Source organism: Nelumbo lutea, chromosome 6 (assembly GCF_056320005.1).
Source record: "Nelumbo lutea isolate HS-2025 chromosome 6, American lotus-T2T, whole genome shotgun sequence".
NCBI classification, from domain to species: Eukaryota; Viridiplantae; Streptophyta; class Magnoliopsida; order Proteales; family Nelumbonaceae; genus Nelumbo; species Nelumbo lutea.
In genome coordinates this window covers 28,934,973-28,947,315 of record NC_142689.1, presented here as the reverse complement: position 1 = coordinate 28,947,315, position 12,343 = coordinate 28,934,973, and the positions used below count along the sequence as shown (strand labels likewise).

The 12,343-nt window shown below is 37.4% G+C and overlaps 1 protein-coding gene across 1 annotated transcript; it reads left to right on the top strand.

The window, feature by feature from the left end:
* Positions 1–9,798: 9,798 nt before the first annotated feature.
* Positions 9,799–11,140, top strand: LOC148848232 (cyclin-U2-1-like). Its single transcript, XM_088948163.1, has 2 exons — positions 9,799–10,345; positions 10,433–11,140. The coding sequence occupies exons 1-2, from the start codon at positions 9,933–9,935 to the stop codon at positions 10,716–10,718; spliced, it is 699 nt and encodes a 232-aa protein (XP_088804289.1). The 5' UTR covers positions 9,799–9,932; the 3' UTR covers positions 10,719–11,140.
* The last annotated feature ends 1,203 nt before the right edge of the window (positions 11,141–12,343 follow it).

Genomic DNA, 12,343 nt, shown 5'->3' with positions numbered 1-12,343 from the left:
CTACCTTATAGTTTTCATTTTACAAAACATCTCATATATTTTACAACTTATTTACTTAATCAACCATTCATTAAGGAGTGTTTGTTTTACCATTAGGCCCATGTTTTTTTATTTCAAAAATACCCTTAACACTTTTTTTTTTTTGTATAAAAAGCAGAATTGACCAAATATAGCCAATAGAGTGGTTGCCCGTGTCTTATTAAGGGCAAAAATGGTATTTTTATTTTCATTTTCTTTTGATTAAATTTATTTAAATGAACATTAGGGTCTATACTGTCATTTTCCACTGTCATCTAATGGAAGATTGATTAAATCCATTGCAAATTATAAGTGATGTTTTAGTAAAATGCTAACTATATGGTAGATTTTAGTAAATCCATGAAACTACAAGGGGTATTTTATTATATGACCCTTTCTATTGTTTAACTTTCTCTTAATAAATCCTGTGCATCACATGGGTCCCTACTAGTTCATTTTTAAAACAATGCATACATTAGGGCCAAACGAGTAGAACAACCAGAAATAGTAGAATGGGATCAAATCTACTTAAGTAAGGTTCTCTATGGTAACGTCAATGGAGCTTCCGTGCACCTTGCTCTCACTACCCCCTTAATCCACTGTAATATGTAATATGTATAAGGGAAATAAATAGTATAATGGGAATACTACCTTGGTTTCATGCCACCATAATCCAAAAACAAACTTAATTATCACTATATTGTTCTTAGGCTCTGTTTGATGATTAAGTACTTGTTGCATAAGTACTTCTATTTTAACAACCACTTAAGACTGTTTGGTAACCTACTTTTCAAATCACTTATTATGTTTTGAAGAACTTATTGGGGTGGGGATCTTTGATAAGCTACTTTCCCCATAAGTGTTTATATTGATACAAATGACAATTTTAGCCCTCACTTCACTCATACATATATATAATGCTTTTCACATGTTATGCTATACATTTTAACTGAGAGTCCATGTGGACCCACACGTGAATTGCCATGTGGACCCAATAATAATAATAATAATAATAATTATTATTATTATTATTATTATTATTATAAATAATAAATAATAAATACTTTGCCCCACTCTCCATCTCATACTTCTTCCTTTTCTTCTTCAGGACCCCCCTGAAATCCACTTTTCATCATCTTCCTCACGACACAGAACTAACGACGGTGGTGAATCCATTCCGATCTCCACCTCCACTCTCTCATCTCTCTTTTTTCTTCTTCTTCTCCTTAGTCTTCACTCTTTCCCTTTCCCTGTTCATCATCGTCATTGCAGCGGTGGGTTCAAACCAGCAATAATGGTGAGTGGTGGCGTTGAACAGGAACGATGACTAAGGAAGAAAAAATAGATTTGCAATCCTAGAGTTCGATTGCTGTGGCAAGGCTGAGGACTGAGGAAGAAAAAACAAGAACGGTGAGACCTGTGAAATTATTAGGGACTGGGTTCAAGTGTAGATCTGCGAAACCCTAGAAAAAGCTAACCTCTTGTCGTTGGTTAGTTAAAGTGTAGATCTACGAAAAAACAGATAGTTCAAGTGTAGATTTGCAAAGAATAGGGAATTCAAGTTAGAAAAAACAAAAAAAAATATTGATTAAATGAGAAAAAAACTTCAAAAAATAGAAGAAAGTGGCCAAACGACAAGTCTGCTAGCTACTTTTTCTCACTGCCGATCGTCGCCAGTGGACCTACAACTGGTGTACCGCTACCTAGGTTTGATGTTCGAATGAATAGAGAAGGAGAAGGAGGAGGTATAATCCTCATGGGGGTATTTTAGGCATTACAAAAAATTATTAGGGACTAGTTCATCCAATTTTTTTGGAGAAGTACTTCTTCAACAAGTACTTAAGAAAAACCAACTTGAAGTCACTTTTTCAAAGAATTAATTCTTTTAAAAAATACATCTTCCCCACTTTTTTACCAAACACACAAAACCACTTAATAACCACTTAATGTGTGATCCCAGCTCTTAAAAGAAGTACTTTTTTTAATTGTTCTCAAACACTACCTTAGTTGAATTCATGATCGAAAAAGGCTTTGTGATATAATACATCAAAATTTCAGCTAACCATGTTACTTATCACTATATTTTTCTTGAGCCCAACTACCATGCGTTTATAAATAAATAAGATAGAGTATATTAAAATTTCAGTTAAATGATCTACTTACTTTTCATTGTTTCACATTTTACAAGATGTATTTACCATTAAGACTTCGTTATCATTAAAGATCTAATTGTGATCGATGTATCACATCTCACTTTATCATTGATTCACGTTTCTTATTACAATTTCTATATTATAGTTTTGTCATCAATCAAATTTCTCACGCCATTATTTGTTTCCTTGCAAGAGAAAGAAAAAAAGCATTTGAATAAACACAACAACCGATTAACATGTAAAAGTTATTGTCATTACGGTTAGTGGGTGGCATGTTGCCTGTTTTCATTAATCATAAGGAAAAGTTTTTACTTTCCTATGCATTCACTTTCAATGATCCATTATTTCTGTGGATAAGAGTGAGGTGGAATACCAAATTGGAATAAAGTAAAATTAAGGACAAGTATACACGAATTAGATAAGATATTATACGAATATTTCTATTATATAATGGGGAGTGATTTGGCCATCTCCCTTTTTTTTTATGTTGCCCCTAAGCATCACCGACAAGTATGTCTTAAAAGACAAAAATACCCCTTATGTTTTGACTTGTTTTATAAAGTAGTTTTATTTGTCTGACTTTTTGTGAAATTGTGACAATGAAAAGTGATTCCTTTGTCGCCTTATTTGGAATGTGCGTGGTTTATAAAAAAAAATGGAGTCCTGATCACTTTCCAGTTCCTCCAATGACATTTGGTGTCCCTAATAAAGAGAAGTCATTGGGGTATTATTTCTCACAAAACTGGAATTCAAGCTTAGTTATCCTTTATAATTCACAATACATTAAGGTACCATTTGGCAATGCTCTTTAAGAAAATCTTCTAAGAGTCTTGATGGTCAAAAGATGTAATGAGATTTTGGGGTATTATTTTAAAGATTTAGACCGTTTGATAAATATTTTAATCTACTATTTAAATAAAAGATTTTAGGTGTAGAAAGATAGAAAACTTCCAAACTTTTGGCTATTTTAGACTTTCATGAGTTTCTTAGGGCGTAAATATTTCTAATTCCTTGTCTTTTATTATCAAACAAAGAGTGACCAAATTTTGGTCTTCCAATCTTTGAAAAGCCTGAAAGACCACACTAAAAGATTTTGCCAAACGTCTCTTAATTTTAATAGGTCCAAATCCCTGTTTTCTTCTTCTTTTGTGTGTGTGTGTGTCGGCTATTGTGATGCATAATAAATATGTAGCCCAATGTAGCTTATAGATTCGTTTGAGTGAAGAGCAAAATCAACAAATGATTTAGGGTCCATTTGGTTCATAGTTAGAATCGAAATCATAATGGTCTATTCCCATAGCATGTTCGGTTAAGATAGGAATTGAAATCAACTAGAATGAGATTTCATTCCCAAAATAGGAGGGAATGACCATTTCTTCAAATAGGGGAATGCCATTCCACAATAAGAATGAAATTCTGATTCCACCCAACCAAACAATTGGAATGGAATTTCCAATTCTAGACCCTATTCCCGTGAGCTCTCATTTTGTGCACCCGTGGGTGCACTGGATGAATGCACCCGCGAATGGCTGATCGACACGTCGACTAGGCCAATGTTAATGTGCATTTGAACGTTAACGTGGTCTAGTCCAGTTCACGCGGAAACGAACCGGTTGAGTACCCAATCAAAAAGCCCCTTTTTCCAATTTCTTTGATTCTTCTTTCAGTTCTTTCTTCCATTTCTCTCCACCGAACCCTACCCATAATAGAGTAACCCTTGTCCATTGGTGGCAACCGAGCTCTGGTGGCGAATCGACGGCAACAGAGCTCTGGCGGCGGCGATGTATCCTTCTTCTCTTCTTCTTCGACTCTTCTTCCTCATCTTCTCTGGTGGTAGGTCCGATCTAAAGGACGGACAGGTAGGACACATCGACCAAAAACATCTCACATCCCACATCCCACTATTGTTTCTCGGTTTTGAATGAAAAACAATGACTGATGAAAAAGGGGTTAGGGCTTGGGATGTTTAATCTACTGAAATAGGGGTTAGGGCTTGGGGAGATTAGCTTTGTTCTGACAACTGATGATTGCCGGTGTAAGGAGTAATGATTCTCGGAAGAAGATGGGAAGAAGAGGAAGAAGAAGAAATAAGAGTCATTGGGAGATTGGAGAGAACTTTTATATATTTACCGTCGAAATTCTTGCCGCCACCGATGGACCACGTTTATGGACACTGGTGTATGTGAGTGGCTGATGGGATGATTTTCTGGGTTAGGATTGGGACTAGGAGAATCGGAGAAGTGAAGGAAATGGGAGGGACTGAGGAAGTTTGAATGAAATCACTTTATGGGCAGTTCAATCGGAGGAGAATCAACAATAGCCGGTTCAACCAGCCAAATTATTAATAACGGAGAAAACTTCCATTAATTTGTGGTTAACACGTGTTTGCCTCTCATTCGTGGCATCCAGTGCACCCATGGGTGCACAAAATGCACCCTCTATTCTCGTGACCTTATTCATAATGAGGCATGGGTTATAATTAATTTGTTGCAACTTAAGAGGCTAACCAGGAGTCTATGACTGAGGGAGAGGAAATCGGCTTCGGTCAGGGCAAGCTCATGCTCACACTATCCCAACAGCCTCTTGCAACTTTACATCGAGAATATCTTCCCATCAAATAAAACACATAAGTACAGAGATATTTCTAATGTAAGGCTGTAAAGGCTGTTTGAACTGGCATTGATGGAAGCCTAACTCGAGGGAGAAACTCTTAACCTTTTCCTTTTTCATTTTATGGTAATTGATTGTTAATGTTTTTCTTTTTCATTTCAAGACTTTCTTTGACTGATGAATAATTCATTTGACTGTAAGAAAAGAAATTGATGTCACAATATTGAATGTTGGGTTGCAAAGAAAAGAGTTTGGAATAGTTGCAAAATTGCTTCTCCTACTTGCTTTGTTTTAAGCCAAAGAATCATCTTTTCTTTGTGTCTCATTTGCTCACGAGTATGACATTGTCCAAACGAAGACGATATTTTATCAAATGGGTACTGACTTTGTGCCTAAGTCTGTCCCATTCTCTTGCAAAAGGTCATTTTTTAACCTTTTTTAACTACTTCTGACGCAAACAGAATTAAGGGAAACTCTTTCCCTTCTCAATTCCAGGCTTGTACAGTGACATTTCAACAACCCCATTTAATCAAAGTGAAAAGGATTTGAAAACAATATTGTCCAATAGCTCTCATTATGTGATTAAGTATGACATAAACCAAGTATATGATAAAGACCACAAAATCAGGCGTGAATGTTAATAGTGGAGCATTTCTGTGATTTGGATAACCGTAGGGCCCAAGTTCATTTGACTACTATTAAATATCACATAATAAAAGCACAGATACTTGGTCGATCTGGCCGGTTCTCATTGGCTTGATGGAGCCTACACTCTGTTGTTGTATTTGTTGTAATTGCTTTGAAATTAAAATCCCATTACACGGTTATATATGTAAAGTTCAACTATGATGCATTTATTAATATTGTTTGTATGTTAAATCTAAATATCTACTTATTTTTTAGGGATTTTTATAATTCAGTCCACCCTTAGGATGGAGTTAGGATTTCTAGGGATGGACTGAATCTGGACTGTGATTGATGCTAAATTTATGGGCAGTATGCCGTTTCTAAGGGAGGCTACTAATAGACTAGGAAGGGCCTATAATTCAGATTTTTGAGATGGATTGCAGTCCACTTATCCCTATTTTTTATTGATTATGCTGTTTCTAAGAGGGTGGGGGGGGGGGGGGGGGGCTACTAATAAACTAGGAAGGGGCTATAATTCAGATTTCTGAGGTGGATTGCAGTCCACTTATCCCTATTTTTTATTGATTAACATTTCACAAAGTGTAGTACTTTGACATTTTACAAGGTGTCCTTATTATCATGGATTCCATCTTGGGGTTTTTACTGTTTAGTCCATTTCCACAAATTTTAGTTCCACTATACAAATAGGGTAGGTGCTAATTCGGAATTGATGTAATTTCATGGACAGGTATGGGTGTTATATGTAAAGTTATTTTAAATTTTGAATTGACAGTTTAAATCAGAATTGTAAGGTGGAGTGCAGCATAAAAATTCCTTACATCTTTTGCTGCACAGTGCACAAGATGTAGCATAAATTTTGCCTTTATTTTATTGGTTGTTTGAATTTTTCATTATCATAAAGATGTCGTTAAAATCACCAATCAGTCGGTCAATCACCATCCAATTACCATCCAAAGTGCTCTTGGAAAAGGTATTTTAGTTGAGGGTGAAATCTCCATGGGCCCAGGCCCAAGAGATTGAATAGAAGTAAGTTTTTTATTTTTATTTCATTATATATTTTTTTAAGGTGAGAGGTTAAGATTTTTTTCTCTCTCTCTCTAGTTTTGTCATTGACTCCTTGTCTGTCAGTTTGTTAGGCTTGTGCCCATATGGGCCTATATCAGAAAATGATTCATTGAAGTACGAATCCTCTCAGGATTCAGGAAACTTTAGTTAAGAGAGATTTGATGTTTACATGTCCAGACCTGCAAGATGATAAGTATGGATCTTAGGTTGCAACTTGCAAATCAATGCACAATCTCGTCCATACCTCCTTCCTCTTTCTCTATTTTAGTTACATGGCCATCACTTGTTTTTTTTTTTTTTTCTTTTTTTTTCTTTCTGTCTACCAAAACCAACTAAAAAAATCAAATTCATTGAATTCTTCTACCTCTTTTTCTATTAAATTAAATTAGTGAAGCCTTGGAGGGCCTCATAATATTATTCTTCAAAATTTATGCTCTAAATAAAATATATTCATTAATATAATGTAGATGGAAATTCACTAGAGGTTTCGAATAGTCAAATCTTTTCCGGTTTAACAATGATCTATGATATTTCCTACATTATAAATAGTCAAATATTTCCTACATTATAAATTTTTCCTATGATATATGATATAACTTACTGGTTTAACAATGGATGTGGCATTAAACAAAGTGGATTAGTGAAACAGGATTCATATAAACGGCCCCATATAATCTTAGGGTCTGTTTGATTCGCAATTGGAATGATCTATTCCCATGATCTGTTTGGTCCAGACAAGAATTAGAATGAAAATTGGAATAAACTAGAATTGGATTTTATTCCTAAAGGAGGGAAAGAGAATGACCGTTCTCTTAAATGAGAGAATGTCATTCCACCAAAAATAGAAATGAGATTCAATTCCACCCAATCAAACAGTTAAAATCGGAATGACCAATCTGATTCTAATTCCAAACCCCTGTTCCCACAATTATATAAAGGCATATTGAGATACCCAGATAAAAGGTAAATCAATAACAAAATTGCTAACTCAAAGGGCAGAGTAGCTTTCAACAATTCAGGACAAAAAATAATTGCTCAATGCCACTTTACTAAAGCATCCAGATGTAAATTGAGATGGTGTCCTTTTTACTGCCCGGAGACCCTTGACAGTGATGTCTGTATCACTGTACACATGCCATGGTGCCAATGCCGACGACCCAATAACTATTTTCAATTGCCATTTGGCCTCATTCCAAAAGCCGTTGGACCTTATATACACCCTGCATTGTCCTCATGCAAAGTTCAGTCCCACCAAGATTTAAAATATCCCAACGTATCAGATCATTGAATCCACCAAAATGCCAAATATCAGGATTTAGGACGATAGGCCATATTCAATAATAAATACCCTTCCTAGAATCCTAGAGATAGGAATGGTACAAAATTTGAAACCTGAAACAATTTCAAACCATGAGCATCGCTCCCTCGAATTGCGCGTATCACATCTATCGATACTTTAAGGTCCCTACCAACACCGACTAACTTGCTAATATAGGTAATTAGTAAAAGAACACGTGTTGTTATGATCAAGTAAAACAAGTACATGAATTCAATACTTTGAATAAAACCAAGTAAATATATGTGATGTTTTTCGATCCAAGGTGTTTTAAATTGAGCTTGTAGTTAGATAGTTCTCTCAACTAGATGGGGCCGAGGTGGAAGGATGGAGTTGTGTAGCAAGAACTAAAATAAGAAAATAGTCAGAAGTCCGAGGAGTTATTTCTTGATAGACTTGTTCATGGGCCAGGTAGTCCGACGAGTTGGCCCCCAGATGGGCTTGAGCATGTATTTTAGTCCACGGGCTTGATCTTGGGCCTAAAAGCTTAAGCCTGACTATTTTATGGGCCAGGCTTAGGATTTGCTAAAAAATCCCATTCCGGCCTGACTTTTGTATAAGTTAAACCCTAACCCTAAATATTAACCCCTCTCTTATCACTCATCTCTTTTTCTTAACCGAACAAACTCCCTTCTCAATCACAGTCTCACATAGCCAAACATTCTCAGGAAGACAAAACCAACGCAGCCAGTGAACTCCAGTGGTGACTGGTGAGTCCTTTCTCTCTCTCTCTCTCTCTCTCTCTCTCTCTCTCTTTTCAGTGTTCGGTTGTTCCTCTTCTCATTTCTCCTTCTCATTCTTAGAATCTCAACTTAGTTCATTTATCAGACGTGAACTCAGGCACCAGCAACAAGTCCTTTCTCTTTGCCCTTTTGTTCTATTCCTCTCTTATTGTTTGGTCGGCAGCAAACACAGACACAGACACATGCACTGGCGGCGAACATAGACACAAGCACCGATCTATCTTTTTGTTAGGTCGGGCTTCGGGCTCGGGCTTTGGGCTTTTTATTAGGGTCAGGCTCGGGCCCAAGTTGTAGGCCCGTTGGTCGGGCTGGGCTCGGGCTCAGGCCTAACAAAATCTTGTTTATGAAGAGTAAAAGCCCGACCTGGTCCATGAATAGGTCTATTCCCTGGGTAGGTACTCCAGCGCTCAAGTTAGTGGAGAATAGTAGGTGGTCGGGCCGAACAATTAGAAGCAATATCGGTCCCAATAGAGTGATAGTATGATGACTGAGGAGTCAAAAGTCCCTTACCTTGAGCGGAGATAACTTACTTATAGCTGGGGATCCATGTCTAATTTGGATGAGGCTTCTAGGGTTGTCGGCATGAGGTTGTCCGCCGAGGTCTTCAGGATCAGACCTAACCCCCGACGTAGCTGTCCTCCTTATCCATTTGATGCTCTTCTATCTTAGTCACACTTATCCAATAACATGGTGCCGGCATAGATGATGTGATAAAACAATCACAGAAGTGACATGTGGCAATCAGGGCCAGCTCAATCATAACCCAAACAATATGTATAGCAGGACTTGCTTCATACCCAACATTGTAGCCCTTGTATTGGGGTTCTTCATTTGGAGGAACAATGACTACTATCTGCCCTCTACAATGGCAAATCTCCTCTATACAATACAATGCCCATATCCAATTGTTCAAACAGCATTTGGGCCTGGGTCTAGGGCTTCTTCTGACCCATCTGGGCCACTGATTAGTTGTTTGATGGATTTGTGGGCCAAACAAAACCAAGGTAATATCTGTTTGAATGATGGATCACCTTCCTATTTCTTACCTAAACATTAATATCAGAAGCAATATTCTGCGTTATTCGTACATAAAACATTAAAACCTACCCACTGTCGGCGAATTTCTTTTATAAGATCAAGAGGGAGACATGTAATCTTACATGATCGATCCTCCTTTCCAACCGCTTTCCATTGATCGATCCATTCCCTGATAACCTCCATTTTCTTTATTCACATCACAACTAAGACTGATCCCACTCTGCTCACTGCTCCAGCATCTGACAGACACGTCTCCTCTCCTCCTCCTCCTCTTCCTCCTCTTCCTCCACCCTGCAAGTGAAAATCAACGCTATAGCAACAATGGGTTCATCCCCAATTCCAATTTCCCCCAGAAAACTTCGCTCTGATCTCTACACCTTCTCGTCCCAAGAAGATTCGACTTCAAGCACCCCTTTGGTCATCTCTGTTCTTGCTTCTCTCCTCGAGAGAACCATTGCTAGGAATGAACGGATTTCGGGAAAATGCAGATGGGCATTGCCGAAAGATGCTAGAATTTATGTCTTCGAATGCTGCCAGGTGCCAAACATGACAATTCAATCCTTTCTCGAGAGGATTTTTCGCTACACAAGGGTTGCTTCCCCAGTTTACGTCGTTGCCTATGTCTACATTGATCGCTTGTGCCAGATCCAGCCTGAGTTTCGCATCACCTCAAGCAATGTATATAGGCTTCTCATCACCACCATCATGGTGGCCTCCAAATTTGTTGAAGACATGTGAGTTGCTAAGTTCATCAATTCTTTCTTTCTTTTTTTCACTGTTTCTTTCTTCTTTACTTAATTCTTCGCTCCAATTTCGCGCAGGAATTATAGGAATTCGTACTTTGCGAAGGTTGGGGGATTAACGACCAAAGAGATGAACAAATTAGAGGTTGATTTTCTATTCTTGATGGGTTTCAGATTGCACGTTAATGTAAGCGTGTTTGAGAGCTATTGCTGTCATCTAGAGAGGGAAGTTAGCATAGGAGGAGGATACCAAATAGAGAGGACTCTGAGGTCCATGTGTTCCGGAGATATCAAATCCGAAGGAGGGGGGGAAGAAAATGATCTCAACCAGCTTGCGCGTGTTATCCGATGCAGCTCATATTAGAAGCCCCTTTGTAACATTTTTGCCTGCAACTGTCGGGCAGGATAAACTCATGTACAGAGAATCGTATACAAGAGTGTTACTTTGTTATCCCCGTCAATGAGGAAGGAATTGCTGCAATTTTATGTAATCTACCATATCCTGTTTTTGATTTACTGTTACTTACTTTGGATCACCATGAAGCTTTCTTACAAGGGTGTCAAATTAGATGAAGTAAAGGAAAAAATTAATGTAATTAATAAGCATTGAGAGTGATGAATGAGTGGGTGTTTTGAATTCCAGAGGATCTGTTACAAGCAAAACAGAGCCAAATGGGGTGAGCTTGCATAGAAAGAAGAGATGAGTTTAATTGTCAATTAGGAGAAGCATGAGAGATTGCAAGAAGATGAATAAATTCATAGTGGAACTAAATGGTTGATTCTTTATATTCCTTTTTCTTCTTTCTGTTCCTTTTTCTGGTTGATGCATTGAGGTTGAATTTAGAATTAAGATTGTGCAGCTTGTGCAGATAATGTGCTTGCAAAAATGGCTCAGGAGATGTTGGAAGGTGTGAGCAGGGCTCATGCATGATGAACTTGCATAGATGGATGGCAGGGTGACTTGGTGAGTGCTTGGCTGCTTGTTAGGAAGGATTTGGTCATTTGGCACATAGAACTAACATGCATTTCAGCTGGAATATGGATTGGACCATAAACTTGATATATGAACAATGGAATTAACTCCCTGGAGAATCCATAACTCCACCTACAAGACGAAACTTTTTGTCCAAATGATAGTTTCTTATGTTAAAGATTCCCTTTCTTTCTTGAGGAGTAAAATTTGGAACTCAAATGTGGGGAGTAAAATTTTACTCTTGTACAGTTTTTATTCATTTGGTTCACTCAAATTTTATTTGGTCAATCCGTGAAAATCAACTCTGATCATCAAGCTGTTCCTAGTCATTTGAGCATTTACAACTCAGAGAATCAGAAGAAAATCGTATTTGCCACTTGAGCTTTTACTCTCCCTCCTCTCTCTTCCCTGACATTGTAGCAGTGGGTAACCCTAGCCAACAATATTTCCTTTAAGAACACAGTATTTTCTACAGGTATTTCCCATGCTTCAAGCAAACAAAAAAGTGAGCAAATAGTGGGAAAAAGCTAACCCTCTTTACTTGCCAGATTTTACTTCACCCAATTTTAATTTGGGCTGTATTTGGTTTGATTGAATATTGAAAGAAACACTTCAGGGAAAGTTGTTCAGGCTCCGTTTGGGAACAGTGCAATTACAAATATGTAGACTGTACTCTGGTCCATGCAAATGCAAAGTTGGTTTAGTTTTGCAATTTGCATTGATAAATTTATTTTCTTGATAAACAGCTTTTAGTTGTAATAGGAATATACCCTTTTAACATTGATCAACTTTGAGTGCAAGGTTTACATCCACTTTTTGGATGCAAACTTTGCTCTTGTTTTCAATGCAAACATGTCTTAGAATCTGTATTTATTGTCATTGTCAATACACAAATGCATTCTTGCCAAACACTAGCAGAACTGAGCCAGCATTTGCATCTTCCCAAACGAAGCCTAAGAAATTTCACAAAATTTATTAACAACCTTTCCGACAACATTTATTTTCTCATTTATTTT

Excerpts from the sequence above, each read along its gene's own strand:
- LOC148848232 (XM_088948163.1), top strand. The coding sequence starts at position 9,933 with ATGGGTTCATCCCCAATTCCAATTTCCCCCAGAAAACTTCGCTCTGAT. Across the intron at positions 10,346-10,432 it reads TCCAAATTTGTTGAAGACAT|GAATTATAGGAATTCGTACT; the intron begins GTGAGTTGCTAA and ends AATTTCGCGCAG.